Here is a 22,507-nt window from a genome sequence, read left to right on the forward strand (position 1 = left end):
TTATTCCCCACAGGCTTCTGGCGCTTCCTTCGAGAAAATGAAAAACTAAAAACGCGTAGAGGTGGAAGTCGTTGGCATTTTCCGTTTAATGTGATTCCCCAGGCTCCATCCCTTAAGTGGGGTTTCCAAACTCGGATGCATCCTCAGCAGAGGTTTTCCGTGTTGACAGATCTCTCACCTCCCACAAAATGGGGCCGGGGAGGCGGACGTTGTCTCCTCTATGGGCGCCGCCATTTTGTGAGGCGGCGGCGGCGCGGCGGCAGGAGCCCGGGGTGTGTATAATGGTTGAATAGAATGACCCCCCTCTAGGGAATCCCCGGCACTGACGGTTACGTAAGGGGCTGTGCGCAAGTGCGGCGTTTAGGGAATCCGCACAGCCCGGGCCACGCAGCTCCGAGCCCACATCTCCACTCCCCCTAAGAGGACGGGTGGGGGAAGGGACAGCTGACCGAGTGTTCCTAACAGCAGTCTCACCCCTAGTCTCCCGCGGCCGCCGAGCTTCTCCACCTCCCTGAGCCGGGTCTCCGCCCCTCACAGGCTTCCGAGACACTCACTGGCCCTGGGGTGTCAGGAACTTCCTAGCCACAACCTTATTCCGACCCCACTTAAGAGACAAACTTCAGTTGGGAAATAAGTCCGTTTCCTAGAGTGAGCACCGGAAGCACGCTGCACTATATTACATAATTTTTCACCTCCAAAGCAATGTTCCCATTGGAACGACTACCTGAAATAACCCATCCAGACCCTTACTACCCTGTGACCTTGCGTTAGGCAGTGACTTTGCCCGTGGTGGCCGTCACTAAAATGGGAATAATAATACGCTTCACGTACTGTAATCTTAACATTTGTAGCAAAAAGCCGGCTCCAACACCCTTCGTAAATGCAAATTTAGGTGGTAGTATTTGTTGAGATGTTTTGACTATCATTTAAACAAAGGGTTTTTTTAACTTTCAAAAATATTTTAAACAAGGATTACATTTAAGACATTTGAAAGCAAGGAAAAATGTTTTATTCGATATTTATTTTAAATGCAGCAATCTTGAAGAGACCTTACTATAAAAATGTAAACGTTAATTATTGTCGAAGTTCGACAGATTGCTTCCCAACCAGTTTAGTTAGCTTGCATAACTTTGGTCATAGAATAATCCAGTTTGATATGTGAAGCCAACCAGCGGCAAGATGTATTAACAGCATTACTCTATTTCCACAGAACTAGGACAGACAGTTCACAATGTATTTAACGTATAGTTTGCTAAAGTTAGCGTGTGGATAATTCATAGAAAATGTGCTAACCAGGCCCCAAAATACTAGCATAAGGCTCATAAAAGCCGATTCCTTTAGACTTTACAAAAAGAGAAGGTAACACATTGACTTTATTCCGATCTGTGAATGTTGCGTAGCGTGAGTAGCTGCCCCGGTGAGCTTCCTTTCCCTTCAGAGCGCCACACCGGTTCTATCGGGCGGGCGGGGACTCCGAGGCGGCCCTTCTAACAGCCGGGCCGGGGACGCGAACATCGCCTCCACCCCTAACCCTGGAACAACCGGTAGTGGCCGTTTCCCCGCGCCGCCCCCCTTTCCGCCGGCTTTGTGTGTGTGTGTGAAATGTGCGGCACATTGCAGACGAACCCTAAGCCCGGCGAGCCGAGTCTATTGTTCCCCGCGAGGAGCTGCCGGGGCGGTGTGGAGCCAGGCGCAGTGCCGCGGCCGGCCCTCGGGGGTCGCTGTGTGGCACTGGCTGCCGGGCCGTGGCGGCGGCGCTGGCGGCGGCAGAGAGGGAGGCTGGCGGGGAGGGAAGCAGGCGGGCGGCGCGCAGCGGCTCAGCTGCCGCCGGTGCTTCTGCCTGGGGACGCCCCGGCCTCCGCGGCCGAGGCCGCGCGTAAATGTGTGCGAGGGCCCCGCGGAGCCGGGGCCGAAATACACGCTGTCACCCCGCTTTCCACAAACCACCACACAGACCTCCCCCTCCCCACCCCCAGCCCCGCCTGCCCCAGCCCCGCCGCCGCCGCCGCCGAAACTCTTGGGCCTCCGGCAGCCCAGACCCCTCACCATCAGCTCGCCTTGCCCCTCGCCCGCTCGCGCGCCCCCGGCAGCAGCACCATGTTGAATCGCGTCCCCGGGCTGAGCCGCCTCAGCCGGCGGCGCTGAGAGGCGGGCGAGAGCCGGGCCACGGGGAGGGAGGGAGGGAAGGAAGGGGTGGGGGCCGCGCTCGCCCCGCGGCTTCGCGCGGATCCGGCAGTCGCCTGCCCCTCTAGTTTCGCTCCGATTTCTTTAAACTTTTTTAGAAATTCCCCTCCCTCCTTCCCTCCTCTCCCCCTGGCCTCCTGCTCCCTCCTTCCCCTCCTCCTCCTCCTCCTCCCCCTCCCTCCCTCCCTCCCTGCGCCGCCGCCGCCGCCGCCGCCGCCGCCGCCGCCGCCACCGCCGGCCCATGACTGAGCCCCGCCGCCGCCGGCCGAGGAATGGGCTCCGGGCTCTGGTAGGAAGCGCTGGGAGCGGGGGGCGCTTTTAAAACACCGATCTGGGTTTTTTAAAAACCTCCTTTGAAAAAATAATGGCAAACTCGACGGGGAAGGCGCCTCCGGACGAGCGGAGAAAGGGACTCGCTTTCCTGGACGAGCTGCGGCAGTTCCACCACAGCAGAGGGTGAGAGCAGAACCGGGGGGGCAGCGCCGGGGCGAGCCGGGGCGAACGGGGCTCTCCCGCCCGGGCCGGGCACGGGGTCCCGGCTGACAAGTGCGGGGCTTTCTCTCTCCCGCAGGTCGCCTTTTAAAAAAATCCCTGCGGTGGGTGGGAAGGAGCTGGATCTTCACGGTCTCTACACCAGAGTCACTACTTTAGGCGGATTCGCGAAGGTGAGTGGAAGTTTTAATTTGTATTTCCCTCTCGCTGGCCTCCTCCAAAAAGTCTCCTTTGACCCCGGAGTGGGCGCTTGGGGCTGGGGGGGTGGCCCGCAGGGGCAAAAGGCGTTCTTTTCGCTCCCAGCCGGTGGCACGGAGGCGGACGGCGGCGGGGCTGTTTTTGGCCTGGTGGCTCGCGTGCGCGCGGCGGGCGCGGGGCTCCGGCGGGCGGGCGGCCCGGCGCCGGCTCGCGCCCTGCCCGGTGCCCGGTCGGGCCGGGAGGGTCTGAGCGCCGTGGCGGGGAGTGCGGGCGTGCGGGGCGCCAGCCTGAGCCCCGCGCCCGCCCCGCGCCCGCGCCGCCCGCCCGCCCGCTCGCTCGCGAGTCAGCTCTGCCGCCGCTGCCGCTCTAGCACAGGCGGAGACACAGAGACACACAGACTCTGAGAGCAGTTTTCGTGCAACTCAAAATTAGCGCGGGCAGGTTTAACATCGATAATCGGCTGCGAAATGATCCCGGCAGCCGGGGGCACAGCCTCGGCCCCGTCGCCCTCGGTTTATACAGCTAACAAAAGAAACCAGGACCTGTCTCCAAATAGCCATCTTAGGCTTCAAGGCTAGGCAGAAGCTGTAGGCCTCAAAGAAGGGCCTATGGAGATGGATAGATCTGGGAGAGGGATCGGAATCGGCCCTGGCCCTGGCCCCCCCAGAACCCGCGGACGTCGCTGTCCGGAACTGTATTGATCCTTTTGAACTTTTTTTTTTTTTTTTTTTTTTTTTAGTGTAAACGGACCGCGTTGAGATTTAAAAGGGGGCGACAGAGGGACTTGCGATTGGTTATTGTCCGGGCTTCAAAAACAAAACAAACCCACCAACCCCCCCCATCCAAACAAAACAAGTGGTATTAAATACAGGGCTCTCTGGTGAAAACACAGTGATTCAAGAAGCCCTTGCTTAGGAACTCTTACCGATCGATCCGAAACACCCACTGATGCCTTAGGTATCTACAGATCTCTGTAGAATGGGTATTTATTTCATAGTTAGGTTAAGATTTTCTTAGATTGTTCACTTTCAGACAAGCGTGCCTGTGTTTTACCAGGTTTCTGAGAAGAATCAGTGGGGAGAAATTGTTGAAGAGTTCAACTTTCCCAGAAGTTGTTCTAACGCTGCCTTTGCTTTAAAACAGTATTACTTGCGGTGAGTAGTAGTGACTTTTCCATAGTATTTGGAAATAAGGGACTTATGGAGAGATTTGTTTTTAGCAAAACCAAAAGCAAACCTTGCACACCAAACAGTTCTTAAGCTCTTGTTCATTTCAGACTGAGACAAATTTAATATAAATAAAGTGAGATTGTAGGAAGGTGAAAGTTTTCCTCACTAATTTCAGGATCGTTTACGTTTTTCATACAAAATCATTACAGGTGACACCCTAGCCCCAATCTTGGTAAACATTCTTTTGTGACATTGTTATTGATCGCTTGATATCCACTGAGGGGCAGAAAGGTGATGCTTAGTAAAAGACTTAAGATAGTTAATGAAACTTTGTAGCCTTTGGGAAAATTTTTTTCTTTGTTTTGGAAAGTCCTTTAGTTTTAAAAATTCTGACTTTAAGAATTTTTTTTTAAATGAAACTTCTTGTTTGGAACAGTGTCATTGAATAGGTTTTTCAGTAGAATATTCCTACATGGCATAACATGTTGGTGGCTTAGGTCACCAGGATTGTTTTGATAATTTTGGTTGAATTTTCAGTGACTTAAAAACGTTCAAAAGAATTATTATATCTTTAGGGAAACGGGGATACTATGAAATGGGATACTATAATCTGGATTTTCTTTCATTCTCCCTCTTCTTTTTTGACTGCTTATTCGACAAAGTTAAATTTCTTATTCAGTTGGTATGTGATACAGTCTAGATGATATATTTTGTGATCTAGTGTTATTTTTTCGCTTCTAGTTTTTCTTCTAGGAATACTTTCATATTGTAGTTTATCATGAGGCTGTGTTTTATTTTTAATGTTTACTTACCCTTAGAGGATCCTAAGTTAGTTGGTGTTATTTAAAACTAAAATGATATTCTTTGTATTTATTGATTTTTAATAGTGATATTACAGGCCTTTTTTTGTAAGGTGGCTTCTGCATAATTTGAGTTTTGCATTTATTATTGCTTCAGATGCGCTCAGTTATTGTGTATTACGTTCAGCATTCTGAAATAGGAAATGCAGTAATTGCACAGGTGTACTTTCTATTGGCTATCTTAGATTGACTTCAGGCTTGAAGCTGGAGTTCACAGAACTTTTTGAGTAGTTATTGAGTTACACAGGAAGTCTAGAAAATATTAAATATGGTTAATTGTCATCTATTGTGTGTGTGTGATGGCATTTGTGTCAGAGTACATTTTAAAATAAAGGGCTACATAAAAAAAAAAATTAACCTCCAAAACTGTTGAGTTAGTAGTGGGGTGAGAAATAGCGAGTTTTATATTCATCGTGACATTCATTTGGTCATTTCTATTTATGATATTGAGAGCAACATTTTAATACATATTCTGGTTTTATGTTTTTATCAGCTTAAAACATTTGAATTTTGGACTGTTTGAAATACGTATTTTTGAAGTTTTGCTTCATATTTCTTAGCTTGATTGACTTAAATTTTATAACCAGAAAGTACTATAGAATATACATGATTCATGAGATGTATATTTTTCTGAAGAGTTTACATTCATACTAATAGTTTTAGCATAATCAAATTAATATCTAGGCTTTCATTTTTTTAACAAAAGTTAATTATAAATATTGTTTTTCCAGTTGTCATTTTTATCTTGGGAGGGTATCATTGATTATAGGTACTGTTTTTAACTATATAGTTTCAACATTGTAAGTATTTACATTGTCTTCAGATCAAATTGGGCTTTATGCTCTTATTAGAAGCTGCTTTTTGAACTATGTCCTTAGTTAAACTTGTTTTTCCCTCATATGTCACTCTCTAGATTTGTTTTTACAGGATTGTAACTAGGCTACTAGGAAAAAAGTTGAAGCATTTGTTTTGGAAAATAAAACCATGTGAAGATTTGCATGGCTTGTAAAGAAATACAAAAGAAATATGCTGATCAAAACTTAGGTACTACCAACCTTGAAAGAATTTTTTCCTGGTGGTCTAATATTGCACAGTAAGAGGATATATATGATGCTGGCTTTTACACCTTCCTCTGAAAAATCTTAATTGGCAGACAGAATGCCAAGTAACAGTAATTCTGTTACTTACCCATAAGATTGGGTCTTCATAGTAAGAAATAGTAATCAAGTGACTTGATAAGTTATGTCTTTGCTACATCAGATTGAATATCATCATTACTGATGAGCAGATAATGCAGTGTATTTTTTAAATTACAAGTGGAATAATTTTTTAATATGAACTGCTTTTTCATTTGACCTACTGTAAGACTGTCATTATGTGTTAGTTCTCCTTTACAAGTTTAATATTTGCTCACATTTCCCTGTAAGTTTGCTATTAATTGGATAGATGGCTGTTACCCTAGGGTTTTATGATGTATCTTCATAATATTAGATATTTAAATTAGGAAAAGCAAACTAGTATGCTGGCCATGTATATTCTAATAGTGTTTTGTAATTTTTGATACAAATATTGACAGTCATTAAATACAGACTTGAGTATTAATGGTCTGCCAGAAGTTAGCTCAATTGTCTCAAACATGCATTTATTCATTATAGCTTGCCTACAAAAATTTCTCAAAGTCTAAAAATGAAAATGCAGTTGATTATTTTAACATTGGCATTTAATTTTTACAAATGTGTCTGCCTGTATCAACGTATCTCACTTACTCCATAAATATATATACCTATTGTGTACCCACACACAAAAAATTAAAAATTAAAAAAGTGCTTACAGATAATGTAAAAGCAGTCTGTTTAAAAATCGGAGGCCAGGCGTGGTAGCTCACACCTGTAATCCCAGCACTTTGGGAGGCCGAGGCAGGCAGATTACCTGAGATCAGGCGTTTGAAACCAGCCTGGCCAACATGGAGAAACCCCGTGTCTACTAAAAATAGAAAAATTAACCTGGCATGGTGGCACATGCCTGTAATCCCAGCTACTTGGGAGGCTGATGCAGGAGAATTGCTTGAGCGTGGAGACGGAGGTTGCAGTGAGTGGAGACGGTGCCACTGCACTCCAGCCTGGCCGACAGAGCGAGACTCTGTCTCAAAATAAATAAATAAATAAATAAATAAATAATTGGATATTAATCATCTGCAATGTTTATGCACTTTATTTTCCTGTAGTTCCTTTTCTTGGCATGTACATCTCAATGTGTTCCACAAATGTTTATTATTAGGATAGTCCTGTAGTATGAAAGGATAAGGTATAATTTCCCACATTTTGTAGATGGAGAAATTAAAGTACCAAAAATAAAATTAAATGGCTTTGGGAACATTCATTAATTGGACCAAAATATTGTGTTCATGACATGTGTTCAATAATATTTGGAAATTACTTATGGTTAAATTTATGCCCAAGTATATCTTTGCCTAATGTGTTCCATATTTACTTGGTGGATTTTAATTTTTTGTCCTGTTTTGTTGTTGAAATTGGGGGACAATTTGCTAGTCTTATCGGGGTTAAGAATTTGAAGTTTTGGTAAGAAGATTTAGGTAAATATTTCAAATACTTAAAAATTTTGTTTTTGCTTACTGATGCCAATATTACAGCTATAGTCAAGGTTAACTTGATGTTTCCTTTATAAAACTTGATTTTTTGGAAAGGGGGTGAAATATCTTGGACATTAAAAATTTATTGTACAAAACTATATGTTACTAGTTTTCTGGCACTGAAATATTAATTTCTTTTTGTATGTACCTACCTTTAGAATAGTCAGAAACTTAATTGTAGAGTTATGTTTACCATAGTACATTTTCAATTGCATTGTGAATTTAGTCTATTTTTTTTTTCTTGGGGGGTAAAGCTCTTTCTTAAATTACACCATTTGAGTGAGTTTACATTAGTTAGTTAAATGGAATGAATACACTGATGTGTTCTCTAGTTAGTGTCCACCATATAGGTCAATTCTTTTAAGAGAAAGCCTTAAGTAAATAAACACTGAGTTTGTAAATTTCTAAACGGAACTGAATAAACTCATTGCCCTTCTTATTCAAGGAAGGAAGATAAAAGTTTATGGAGATTGGAAGACAAATATATCAATAAATTATTCATACATGTATTTCAAATTTAACTTTATAAACTGTATCTCGTGTGTGTGTGTGTGTGTGTGTGTGTGTGTGTGTGTGTGCGTGCATACACAGGGGTCTTGCTTTGTTGCTCATGCTAGTCTTAAATGCCTGGCTTCAAGGTATCCTTCCTCTTCAGCCTTCCAGAGTGCTGGGATACAAAAGTGAGCCACTGTGCCTCAGCCTTTCAAAGTGCTGGGATACAAAAGTGAGCCACTGCGCCTGGCAGTGTATCCATTTTAAAAAACAAAAAACCTGATTTTGATATTTTCTGATATTCTGTTACATTTTTAAAGGACATGCAGACTTGTTGAAAGGAAGAACAGAAAGTGGAGAAAATTGAAAGACTGATCAAAGCTCAGCTAGGTTAGTGTTACGTCTTAGAATTCATGTTTTTAGAGCTTACATTGCGTAAAGTAGAAATAAATTGAGTTCTTTCTAAGATAGATAGTTTTTACCGAGGTTACAAATTTTCCTGAGGATACAAAATGAGAACATTATAATTCCCAAAAATGTTTATATGCTTTTCTTTTGCAGTTAAATTTTCTACCTTGGCTGTTAACTAAGATGTCTATTTCTGAATAGAACACTCTTTTATATTCCTATCTCTGCTCTGTTGTGGATTCAATATTTTCGTAGTTGATCACGTGTGAAATCTATAATGTCTTTGATAGAAAAGTATATTGTGGCCGGGCGCAGTGGCTCATGCCTGTAATCCCAACACTTTGGGAGGCCGAGGCAGGCGAATCACATGGTCAGGAGATCGAGACCAGCCTGGCTAACACACTGAAACCCCATCTCTACTAAAAATGCAAAAAATTAGCTGGGCGTGGTGGCATGCACCTGTAGTCCCAGCTATTTGGGAGGCTGAAGCAGGAGAATTGCTTGAACCTGGGAGGCGGAGCTTGCAGTGAGCCGAGATCGTGCCACTGCACTCCAGCCTACGTGACAGAGGGAGACTCCGTCTGGGGAAAAAAAAAAAAAAAGCATATTGCTACTAGATATTTTATATTCTCAAACTGAATGAAATTAGAAGTTGCAAGGGAAGGAAAAACAAAGTTGTAACTGCATTTCATTAGTCAGCGAGCAGGTACTTAATATATGTTTTTAGATAAAGTATTTACAAGTTTTAATTATATTGTGAAGGTGCTTTTTGGGCAGTTTCCAGCCCTACTAAAGTTTAATGGTGAAAATGGATTTTGTCTGAATTGGGAGGGACATAGAGGATAAATGGAGCAGACGGGTGGGGATGAGGGGATTCTCTTTTTGCTTCTTTGATCACCACACTCTTTAGTATTCAGGGCCAACTAGAGTTTGCTCTAGAAACACTAGTTTTCCAGAAATGTTAATATATTTCCGTGAAAAGAAGACCAAATGAACTTGAGCAAAGGCTAAACTTGGGTTACTTTATTGCAGGATTTCTTAGAGACTTTATTTTGCTAATGTGTATTGTGGATCTGTAGAAATTTTGGAGACACACTATTACTTCTCTTCCTTGTAGTAAATAGTGTTTCACCAGTGTTTCACTCCACAGTAAATAGTGAAACACCATGGCCAAAACTGCAATTACTTGTGCACCAACCTAAGAGATGCACAACTCTACATTTTCTACTGTTTAAACTATAGTGTGATAAAAGAAATAACAAAAAATATTTTTCTGTTTTAAAACAAATTTTACTTGTGCTTGGATACTTTCTGTGTATTCATTATGTTGTGAATTGATAATTCATTTGAGTAAATACATTGCAATAAACTTGCTGCAATGGAAATCTCTTGGTGATGTCTAGGAATAGCTATCACATTCTGAATTGTTGATCAAAAATGATAAATCCATATTCCATTAATAACTAAGTCAGTGTTTGCAGGGCTTCACTCCCATCTTACTGCCATAGAAATTTTTGATGGAGCCCCAGGGAGAATTTACTGGTTTTGATGTTTTGGCTGCTGCCTTTCCCCTTCCCCCGCCCTTTTTTTCCCCATTATACCATTGATTTGGAGTAAAGGGGTCAATTTGTTCTTTAGACTGTCTTAAATTCTGGCTTTGATTGCTTTCTTTTGGTGTCAATTAACTTGTTCCTCTATCCCTCATACGTATTTGCTGAAAAGTGATAGATCTAAAGGTTAATAATATTCAGATTCAATATTTTAGGCATACTTAATAGGTAGTGCTGTGCTTTTCATCATATCATGAGGCATATAATGTTTAGTTGTGCCCTTTCAGTGATGCTGAGAGTGAACAGTGGTTTTAGGTATTAATAATTTGATTAATATGTATTTCTAAAAAGAATGCTCCAGGTGATTCTTAAGTACACTGAAGTTTGAGAACAGTTGATCTAAGTATTGTAATGAAACCAATTTAGTTGCTGAGATGACTAGTTTAACATGGCATGAACATGTTGGTCAGGATTATATCCAAAACAAAACCTCTAGGTGACATCTGGTCTAGGGGCACCTGCTCAAGCTGCACCTGTCATCTCTGACCAGAGCTTGGACACACCTTATACTTTGTCTCTGGACTCCAGAGAAGGTAACAAGGGCTCCAGTGTAGTTAAGGGAAAAGAAGAGTAAATGAACTACCAAATTCTAACTTATCCTAAGTGTGTTTATGTAATTTGGATTTTTAAAAATTAATTAAGAGTAAGTGTTCTTCAATTATCCCTAATTGGAGAATTTTCTTTATGTATTTTTTTTTTTCCTCATAGGATTTTACTATATTCTTTCCAAATGGGGTACCATTTGTTTTACTGAATTTGCTGGATGCTTGTTATCTTTGTGAGATTTTTGTTGGTCTATCCTGGTATTTCATAGTAGAGTTAACATGTATAAATTCCTGTGAAAATAATAATACTAACAATAACCTGTTTTGTTTAATGTTCACTAGCTTTGTTTTTCAAAACATTTTCATATGGGAGATTTTATTTATTTATTTTTATTACTTTTGAGACGGAGTTGCTCTCTGTCACTCAGTCTGGAGTGCAGTGGCATGATCTCGGCTCACTGCAGCCTCCGCCTCCCGGGTTCCAGCGATTCTCCTGCCTCAGTCTCCTGAGTAGCTGGAATTACAGGCGTGTGCCACCATGCCCGGCTAATTTTTGTATTTTTAGTAGAGACGGGGTTTCAGTTGGGCAGGCTGGTCTACAAACTCCTGATCTCAGGTGATCCACCTGTCTCGGCCTTCCAAAGTGTTGGGATTACAGGCGTGAGCCACTGCGCCCCGGCCAGTGGGAGATTTTATTTTTATCATTTCAAATTTCAGAAATAATTGTGTTATTTAATCTTAGAAAAAATAACAATTAGAAAATGTATTCTCTCTTTGTGTGTGTGTGTGTGTGTATATGAAAGCAAGGGAAAAAATTCTTTATGCCACCCAAACTTTTTTTCTTCCTGGGGCATATGGGCTACTTTTTTTTTTTTGTAAGGCTTTAGGTTATATCCAACTGCCAGCCTTAAATGTCAGCCATAATTGCTAGTCAGGAAAGGATATTTTACATATTTTCAGACCATTCTTTCCCTACTGCACCTTCCCATTCCCTTCCCTGCTGATAGTGCTAATAGACCTGCTATACATTTTACAGAGTATTGTCTTTTTTTTCTTCTCTCTCTCTTTTTTTTTTTTTGAGACAGAGTTTCGCTCTTGTTGCCCAGGCTGGAGTACAGTGGTGTGATCTTGGCTCACTGCAACCTCCCCCTCTTGGGTTCACGTGATTCTCCCGCCTCAGCCTCCCAGGTAGCTGGGATTACAGGTGCCCGCCACCGTGCCCAGCGAATTATTTTGTTTTTTTTTTTGTTTTTTTTAGTAGAAATGGGGTTTCACCTTGTTGGCCAGGCTGGTCTCAAACTCCTGACCTCAGGTGATCCACCCGCCTCGTCCTCCCAAAGTGCTGAGATTACAGGCCTCCCAAAGTGCTGAGATTATAGGCGTGAGCCACTGCGCCCGGCCAGAGCATTGTCTTATAAATAATCCTACATTATCCGTAGTTGCTATTAATCTTCATGCAGGTATATTCCATGTTCCAGGTGTGCTTAGCTTTTATTTCTATCAGTAAATAATTTTTAAAACTACCATATAATTGGGATAAAATATAAAGTTACTTTTTATGAAAAACTCAAGTAAGGTTGTATAATCTATTGTTTGGATATACATCTTATTGTAAAATATGGCCAGATTCCATAATTCTGGTCTTTCTGAGTTCTTACTGTTATACTTGATAAATATTTATGTATAGTGCCCAGTGGTCAATTGCTGTGTGCACAAAGATGATGTTTACTATATAATACGTATCTTTCATGGTCAAGTGTTTTTGCGTGAAATTTTATTCTGTCTCTATGCTAGCCCAGTGATTAATTTTAAATAAATAAAATGTTAATATAAACATACATGAGATCAGTGGGAACATTCTTCTATTAAAATATGTCAAAGAAGAGACGATAGCTAGGGCCCTGTCCAGAAAATACCTAATTTGTAATATATTAAAAGTGGGATGAATTTAAATTTTTCAGTAGTAAGGCTCAGGTTGATCACACTTTTCATAATGGTTCATAGAGTAAGTGAATTTGCAATATGCTTGAGCTCAGATCAGACCGCATAGAACTTCATAAACAGTAGTTAGTGCCTTAGAGTAACTTGTACCTCCAAGTATGCTTGCAAATAATAGGTGGTCTGTCAAGAGTTCTTAAGTGGTTTGGTATAATTTTTAGTTTATACCATTAAAGAGTCAAACTTTTGAATTTCTGAGTTGTCTTTTCAGGTAGCCCCATATTGCAATGTAGTAATTCAATCTAGTAGTAAAAATGTATGTGATTTTTGATATAGTCCAGTTGAGAGAGAAATAGTGAATCCATCATTTTCCTTTTTTTTTTTTGCCATGTTTTTCCTTTTCAAAATTGTTAAATTTCTTTTGCTATCTAAATGTGAACTTTTGCTTATACTTCCTGTAGATCAACCAATTATTTTGCCACATTTGCTTTTTATTTTTCTTTTTATATGTGATGGTGTGCACACTCATACACACACTATCACATATAAAAAGAAAAATATAAAGCAAATGTGGCACGTGCATGTGTGTTTATATATACAGATACACACATACTATCACTGTCATTTATTCATTGGATATTATTACAGTATAATATCTTTTATTTATATATTTTATTGCCTAACAGTAAAATCATTCTCTAATGTAACAATGGACAGTTATTACATTCAGAAACATTAACATGGATAAAATTGTATTCTCTATTATGTAGACCTTAAATCAAATTTTAACAATTATCCCAAAGATGTCTTTTATAGCAATCATATCCCCCAACCCCATTCGTTATCTTTTATTGCAAGTAGTTATATCTCTAGTTCTTCAGCCTTTTTGTGTCTTTTGTGATGTTACCATTTTGAACTGTACAGGCCAAAAGTACTATAAAGTTCGGATTTGTCTAATATTTTTTCAGGATTTAAGTTTGGCATTTTTGGCAAGAGACATGTCACTTTCTCCCATTATTGCCGAGATTAAGGTGGTGTCCTCCTGATTTCTCCACTGTAAAGTTACCATTTTCTCTTTTCGAATTAATGAGTAATCTGTAGCGACATACCTTGAGACCCTATGAAACTATCTTGCTTACCATCAAACTGTTACCCAATAGTTTTAACATCCACTGATGGTTTGGGCTTGAATCAGTTATTGATATGATACTTGTATTTATTTGTGCTTGAATCAGTTATTAATATGATACAAGCATTTTATGATGCTTGTTTTCTAACTCTATCATTTCTTTTACATTTATTTTTGTTTTGAGACAGGGTCTCTTTCTGTCTCAAAACATCCAGGCTGGAGTATAGTGATACAATCACGGCTCATTGCAGCCTTGACCTTCCAGCTCAAGCCATCCTCCCACCACAGCCTCCCAAGTAGCTGGGACTACAGGCCCATGCCACCCTGCCCAGCTAATTTTTTGTAGTTTTATAGAGACAGGGTTGTGCTGTTTTGCTCAGGCTGGTCTCAAACTTCTGGGCTTAAGCAATCCATTTGCATTGGCCTCCAAAGTGTTAGGATTATAGGCATGAGCCGCTGCTCCTGGCCCCTTTTACATTTTTTAGTTGATAGTCTCCAGTAAGAGAAATATTTTCATTCTTATTTATTTGTTAGATTTTTATGTTATGCATTGGTTAAAATCTATCATTGTTATGCATTTTGTTGCTTAGATTTGGCCAGTGAGAGCCCTTTTAAGCTGGCTCCTTTATTGTTTTAACATGTGTCTATTATTGTTGAGCTCTTCCTTTTTGGCAAAATAAGATCTTCCAGGGTCTACTTGTGTTTTGCCTACCCAGTTCTAGAATCATCTATTTCTCTGAAAATCCTGATTCCGTTTAGTGTGGAATGGTATATAGAAACCAAGATCAAGGTGGTAGGTGTGTTCATTGCTACTGGGTTATTTTTTCTTCTAGGCCCTTTTAGAGAACAGAGCTGGGGAAAAAATTATTTTATCTGTAAATACATTTATTTTGAAAATCAGGAGGCTATGCTGATACTTCTAATTGCACTCCATACCAGTTAGTTTGTTCTTTTCCTTCTTCCATTCCATGTATCTTCCTTAACCTTCAGTAAGAATCCTAGTTCTCTACCATAGTATATATATTCATCTTCTCTGTTCTTCTGTCCATATAGAATACTTCCAGAATTGTTATCCCACAACAAACAACAAATCTACCAAGTAGCTACGTATTTGTTTAAAGTTCTTTTTGTGTTTAGACTGAAGATATATTGTTAAAAGTACAGACATGCACTGTGTAAAATGTTTTGGTAAAAGATGGACTGCATATATGACTGTGTTTTCATAAGAATATAATATTGTAGTTTTACTGTACCTTTTCTGTGTTTAGATATGTTTAGATACATGAATATTTAATATTGTATTATAGTTACCTGTAGTATTCGGTTCAGTAACATGCTGTATAGGTATGTAGCTTAGAGCAGTGGGCTATGCCTTATAGCCTAGGTATGTAATAGACTATATACCATCTAGGTTTGTGTAAGCGCAGCCTATGATGTTTGTTGAATTATGAAATTCAACAAATTTTATTTATGAATATGTAAAACACATAAGATTAAACCTAGTTTCCCTTCCTAAAATGAAGCTCATTAAAAATATATATTTTGCCTTTTTTCGCCTCATATATCTTGAAAAATCACTAAGTTCATAGAATCTCATTATTATTTTGTTTTGGCAGCTGCATTATGTTCCATCGTGTAGCTATATCCTAGTTTATTAAACCAGTTCCCTACATAATGGCACTTAGATTGTTTCCAATGTTACTGTAGTAAATAATGTCATCTGAATAATCTGTAAATCTTAGTAACTTTATGCAAGCCTATTTTCAAATTGTTGCAGCTGTGTCTTTAGAGTTAATTACTAAAGTGGGGATTGAAGCGGCAATCGAGGAATAAATGCACATGTAGTTTTGTTAAATATTGCCAAATTCCCTTTGTAGGAGAGAACTTTTTTTTTTTTTTTTTTTTGAGACGGAGTCTTGCTCTGTGCCCCAGGCTGGAGTGCAGTGGCGCGATCTCGGCTCACTGCAAGCTCCGCCTCCCGGGTTCACGCCATTCTCCTGCCTCAGCCTCCCGAGTAGCTGGGACTACAGGCGCCCGCCACCTCGCCCGGCTAATTTTCTTTTATTTTTAGTAGAGACGGAAGGAGAGAACTTTTTTGCATTGCTACCAACAGTATATGAAAATACCTGTTTTCCACAACTTTGCTGTGTTGTCTGGCTTGTTAAATTTTTCTAATATGGGGGATTAAGACATGGTATCTCATTATATTTTAATTATTGAGGCATTACAGCATGTTTGTTTTTTAAAGAGATTGAGTTAGCCGGGCACGGTGGCTCATGATCCCAGCACTTTGGAAGGCCAAGGGGTGGGGGGGGGGGTTGGATCACGAGGTCAGGAGTTCGAGACCAGCCTGGCCAAGATGGTGAAACTCTGTACTAAAAAAAAAAAAGATAATAATAATACAAAAATTAACCAGGTGCTGTAGTGGGCACCTGTAATCCCAGCTACTTGGGAGGCTGAGGGAGGAGAAACGTTTGAATCCGGGAGGTGGAGGTTGTGGTGAGCCGAGATCGCACCACTGCCCTCTAGCGTGGGTGATGGAGCAAGACTCCGTCTCAAAAAAAAAAAAAAAAAAAAGTCGAATTTTACTGTGTTGCCCAGACTAGAGTGCAGCTATTCACAGGCGCAGTCATAGTATATGACAGCATTGAACTCTTACTTTCAAGCAATGATCCTGCCTCAGCCTCCTGAGTAGCTGAGACTACAGACATGCACCACTGTGCCTAGCCTTTTTAACATGTTTTAATCTTTGATAGTGCCAATCCCATCTCCTAGTTCTTTTTTACAAGGTTATTCTTTAATGTTTATTTTTCCATGTGTACTTTAGTATCAGTTTGTTCTAGTTCCAGAAAAAAAAGCTTGTTAGTCTTTTTATGGGGGTTGCATTAAATTTATAAGTTGGAGAACTGATTTTGTGATGATACTGAGTTGACCTATCAAAGAGCAATGGAAGTCTTTCCACTTGTTCACATCTTTTTGTGTCATTCAGAACCTAAAGTTTTCTTTATATAGGGTTTGAACATTTCTAAAGTTTATCCTTAGGGATGTTGTTATTGTTGTTGCTATTGAAAATGTGGTTTTCTTTTTCATGTTTTCTTATTCATTATCGTTTATTTATATAAAAGCTGTTGAATTTTTATATTTTCTAACCTGCCGCCTTACTAAATTGTTTTATAGTTTTGATTGTATGATTTTCTTTTTTTTTTTTTTTTTTTTTTTTTTTTAGAATTTTACCTGTATACTTGCGTGTCATCTACAAATAGGGATTGTTTTACTCTTCTAAGTTACGCCTCAAATTACTTTCTTTTGTCTAATCGCATTGGCCAGTATATCCATACAATGTTAAATAGTAAGGAAAATGGAAACATCTTTTCTTTGCCTTGTTGCTGACCTTAGTTTGATGCTTCTAACATTTCCTCATTGAGTAAGATACTGCCTGCTATACATTTTGATACAATCTTAACTATTGACTTTTATTTTAATAATCCTGTGATATATGAAAGTATTCATCTGTTTATTTAATGACTGGTATTATTAGACTTAGAAATCAGATTTAGTGGTATTTTTTGTGTTATCTACTAGAGTTTAGTTTCTATTTTTTTAATCCATAGATATTATCTATATTTAAGAGAGGGGCTAGTGATGAACATTACATTGTAAAAATTCAATTTTTGCATCTTATATTTGAATATGAATGTTTCTTATGTTTCAAGAATTTAACACAAAAATACAAGTCAGCTACAGTGCTAACTGATAAATCTGGAGGAAAATTACCTTTCTTATTCTATCTATGAAATAGTTTTTGCTCTTTTGTTCTTTGCTGGCCATTGATTACATTACTTGATATTTTGAAATAAGGCAATAATTTAAATTATTGCTTGATTTTTATATTCTCAAGATGAGAAATAATTATTTTAGTCTTATAAGTCTTCATTATAGGTTAATGAACCCCCTAAAGAAGAAAAGCAAATTTGAACTTTAATCACAGTCAGAAATCTTATGTTTGTTTGGGTGAATCCATTTAAATTCATCAATGCCAAATTAATTGTGTTATGTTTTTACATAGTATATTTGATCTTCATGATTAATCATAATTCGGTTATTGAAAAAATCTTCCTAGTTTTGAGAATTGCTTGGAACATCCCTCCTTCTTTGGTCCCCTCTTTATAAACTATGGAGGTTAGCTTAAGAGTGTGTGTGTGTGTGTGTAGGCACGTGTGTGTGTAAGCAACACTCTTTAGAGTTTTAAGCAGACTGTTTGGTGATTTATTGATAGTTCTTGCTCATAACCAGTCTTACGGGAATTTACCAAGGTTTACATATTTATAGGGCTAAGTTGAAGTGGATATTAGCTATTGTATACGAACTTAATATTTTGTAGAAGCCCAGTAGTATAGCTTTCAGCACCTGAAAATTTAGATTCCTAAAGACAGGAACAAGAAGTGTGTAGTTAGCTATAATTGGATATGGCTACTGAATCTATTTGTTGATTTGTAGTATCATCAGTCTTAATACTAGAAGGTATTTTAAGAAGATGGTCTAGCCCTCTGCTTTCTGGAAAGGTAGAAAATAAGGATACTTTTTCAGGTAGACCTGCGTGGGATAATTGACTTGCCTAAGATCATTACTACTGAATTATGGAAGGGAAAAGTAGAAACCAAATCAGAGCTGCATTTATTATACTAATCACTCCATTCTGTTTAAAAAGGAATAATTGTAGAAGACTATCAGAGATTTCTTTGCTATATAAAACAGGGCCTTTATCGTTATTATTTTTGAGACAAAGTCTCACTATGTCACCCAGACTGGAGTGCAGTGGCGCAATCTCGGCTCACTGCAACCTCCACCTCCTGGGTTCAAGTGATTCTCATGTTTCAGTCTCCTGAGTAGATGGGACTACAGGCACACAACAACATGCCTAATTTTTTTGTATGTTTAGTAGAGACAGGGTTTCGCCATTTGGCCAGGCTGTTCTCAAACTCCTGGCCTCAAGTGATCTGCCCACTGTGGCCTCCCAAAGTGCTGGGATTATAGGCATGAGCCACTGCGGCTAGCCTGGTTTTATGTTAAAGATGATTCTGCTGACTTATGCTAAGAGAGAAAAAACACTTTTTACTGCAAATATTCTTTATTTCAAATATTTTACTTATAAAAACCTAAACTTACATATTTGATAAAGCTTATATATTTGATAATTTTTTTTTTTTAAATAACCAGGGATACTCATTTAAAGTTTAGTCTGGTACATTATTTTTTAGATGGAGACCTCTACTGGAAGTATGAAGTAATAGATAAATTCTGTGGTTTTTTTTCCCCCTCTTTGGAGACAGGATCTTGCTCTGCCACCCAGGCTGGAGAATGAAGAGTAGTGATGCAATCATGGTTCACTGCAGCCTCAACCTTCTTGGCTCAAGTGATCCTCCTACCTCAGCCTCCCTAGTAGCTAGGACTACAGGTGTGTGCCACCATACCCGACTGATGTGTAAAGTTTTTGTGGAGACCAGGGCTGTCTGTGTTGCCCAGGATGGTTTCCAACTCCTGGCCACAAGTTATCCTCTTGGCTTGGCCTCCCAAAGTGTTGGGATTGCAGACGTGAACTACCTACCCAGCCTGATTCTATTACGGTAAAATATCTAGACAAAGGGATAGTAGGAAGATATGTTTTAAAAACAGTCAATGTAACATATCCTAAAGTTTTTTTTAAAAAGTATTTTTCTTATGAAACTTTAATAGTATACTTTTGGTTTATGATACCATGTTGAATCTTTTAAAAAGCAGACTATTAAGTTTATATTTTTTTAGTTAACATTTATTTATTTTGCCATGTGCCAGGCATTGCACTGAGTGGTTACTCATTTCCTCTTCACACCTCCCTATGACATAGATACTGTTAATATCCTGATATTATAGATGAGAAAAACTATTATAGATGAGAAAAACAGGACAAAGGGGTTTAAGAACCTTGCTCAGGGTCACACAGTAAGTTCTGGACCTAGTATTTAAACCTGGGACATCTGGTTAATGGAACCTGTTTCTGGAACCTAGGCATGTTATACTGTCTTCCCCCAATTCACTTGAATATAATTTTATTTAAAAGTATTTGAAGATAAGGACTTGAAGGGAATAAAAATATGAAAATGGTTAGGGTAGTTGTGGGATTGTGGCTTTTTATTTTTATTTAAAAAATTCTTTAATGTATCTTTTTGTAATAACGTGTATGTTGCTATACAGTTTATAGTTTATTTTTACAAATATTTATCTTAGTGGATGTTTGCAACAACTCTATAAAATAGGTATTATCCTCTTTTGTAGATCAGGAAAAAACCCTGTAAGTACCGTTACTCGTGCAGAATTAGAGTTTAGTTTTGTGAGTTATAATGTACCGCTCCTATTTTACTATCAGAGTCTTGGGGGGAAGGATTTTTTTTAAATGGTAATGTACTTTTTGGCATCTGATACATTGCAGCTGAACTGAGTTAGGGTCTCCTGTCACTTGGGGAGCTTCTTATGAACTCAGGTGGGTATGGTAGGCCTCTCAGCAAATGGGAAATCTAATTTGGGAAATTCTGAAAGAATTGAAAATTTCTAACCTACGGAATTAATAGTATAGCATTTCATTTGTCTGGCCCTAAAGCTTAACATTTTTTGTGTGTGGTTTTATTAAACAAGCATCAAGAGTCAGTTATAGTTGTAGAATATTAATTAACATTGTGGTAAATGTATCATTTTGTGCAATTTTATGCAGTAAAGTTGTTTTTTAAAAAAATAGACGCTAATGTCTCCCTCTCTGTCTTTACATGCTACAAAATGAGACTAGAATCTTGTGTAGGGTACGATTTGACAGAGTAATACAGACATACCTGAGAGATGCTGTGGGTTTGATTCCAGACCACCACATTAATATATATTGTAGTAAAATGAGGATGAATTTTTTGGTTTCCCAATGCATACAAAAGTTATGGTTACATTATACTGTAGTATATTAATTGTTCAATAGCATTATGTCTCAAATAACAATGTACGGCCAGGTGTGGTGGCTCAACGCCTATAGGCCCAGCACTTTGTGAGGCTGAGGCAGGAGGATTGCTTGAGGCCAGGAGTTTGAGACAACCTAGGCAATCTCAAACTGCCTAGTGAGTTTGAGACATAGCAAGACCCTGTCTCCACAAAAGAAAATGTTTTAAGTAGCTGGTTATGTTGGTGCGTGTCTGTGGTCCCAGATACTTGGGAGGCTGAGGTGGGAGGATTGCTTGAGCCTGAGAGGTTGAGGCTGCAGTGAGTCATGGTTGTGCAACTGGGCTCCATCTAGCCTGGACAATAGAATGATACCTTGTCTCAAAAAAAAAAAAAAAAAAAAAGGCCAGGCGCGGTGGCTCAAGCCTGTTATCCCAGCATTTTGGGAGGCCGAGACGGGCGGATCACGAGGTCAGGAGATCGAGGCCATCCTGGCTAACACATGAAACCCCATCTCTACTAAAAGATACAAAAAACTAGCCAGGCGAGGTGGCGGGCACCTGTAGTCCCAGCTACACAGGAGGCTGAGGCAGGAGAATGGCATAAACCCGGGAGGCAGAGCTTGCAGTGAGCTGAGATCTGGCCACTGCACTCCAGCTTGGGCAACAGAGCAAGACTCTGTCTCAAAAAAAAAAAAAAAAAAGAAAAGAAAAAAAACTTTATTGCTGAAAAGTACTAAGAATCATCTGAGTTTTCAGTGAGTCATAATCTTTTTACTGGTGAAAGGTCTTGCCTTGATATTGATGGCTGCTGACTGATGGGGTGGTGGTTACTGGAGACTGGGGTGGATGTAGACATTTCTTAAAATAAGACAACAATGAAGTTTGCTGCATTGATCAACTTTTCCTTTCACAAGAGGTTTCTCTATAGCATATAATGCTGTTTGATAGCAAATTACCCACAGTAGAACATAATTTGAGTCAGTCCTCACAAACCCTGCCACTGCTTTATCAACTAAATTTATATACTGTTCTAAATCCTTTGTTGTCATTTCAGCAGTGTTCACGGCATCTTCATCTGTCTCAGTAAACTACTTTCTTTGCTCATCCCTGAGAAGGAACTCCTCATTAACTCAGGTTTTATCATGAGATTGCAGCGGTTCAGTCACATCTTCAGGCTCCACTTCGAATTCTAGTTCTTTTGCCATTTGCACATCTTCAATGACCTCCTCCACTGTAATCTTGAACCCCTCAAAGTTATCTATGAGGATTGGAAACACTGTCTTCAAAACTGTTAATGTTTATATTTTAACCTCCTTTGAATCACAGATGTTCTTAATGGCATCTAGAATGGTGAATCCTTTTCAGAAGGTTTTTAGTCTCCTTTGCTCAGTTCCATCCAAGGAATCGCTGTGGCAGCTATAACTGTACAAAATGTATTTCTTAAGTAATAGACTAGAAAGTCAAAATGACTTCTCGTTGTATGGACTGTAGAATGGATGTTGTGTTAGCAGCATGAAAACAACATTCGTCTCCTTGTACATCTCCATCAGAGCTCTTGGGTGACCATTGTCAGTGAGCAGTAATATTTTGAAAGTGATCTTTTTTTTTGAGCAGCTGGTTTCAACACTGAGCTCAAAACATTCAGTAAACCATGCTGTAAACAGATGTACTGTCATCCAGGCTTTGTTGTTTCATATATAGAGTACAGACAGAGTAGATTCAGCATAATTCTTTTTTTTTTTTTTTTTTTTTTTTTGAGACGGAGTCTTGCTCTGTCACCCAGGCTGGAGTGCGGTGGCCGGATCTCTGCTCACTGCAAGCTCCGCCTCCCGGGTTTACGCCATTCTCCTGGCTCAGCCTCCCGAGTAGCTGGGAC

General features: G+C 39.7%; 1 protein-coding gene across 1 annotated transcript in view; it reads left to right on the plus strand.

Moving 5' to 3' along the window:
* Positions 1 to 2,402: 2,402 nt before the first annotated feature.
* The window catches only part of ARID2 (AT-rich interaction domain 2), a 188,494-nt gene continuing 168,389 nt past the window's right edge, over positions 2,403 to 22,507 (plus strand). The window contains exons 1-3 of the mRNA XM_050746848.1: positions 2,403 to 2,640; positions 2,756 to 2,849; positions 3,931 to 4,028. Coding sequence (XP_050602805.1) covers positions 2,549 to 2,640; positions 2,756 to 2,849; positions 3,931 to 4,028 — 284 coding nt within the window. The 5' untranslated portion in view covers positions 2,403 to 2,548. The remainder of the gene's footprint in view (positions 2,641 to 2,755; positions 2,850 to 3,930; positions 4,029 to 22,507) is intronic.

This window comes from Macaca thibetana, chromosome 11 (assembly GCF_024542745.1).
Source record: "Macaca thibetana thibetana isolate TM-01 chromosome 11, ASM2454274v1, whole genome shotgun sequence".
Taxonomy (NCBI): Eukaryota; Metazoa; Chordata; class Mammalia; order Primates; family Cercopithecidae; genus Macaca; species Macaca thibetana.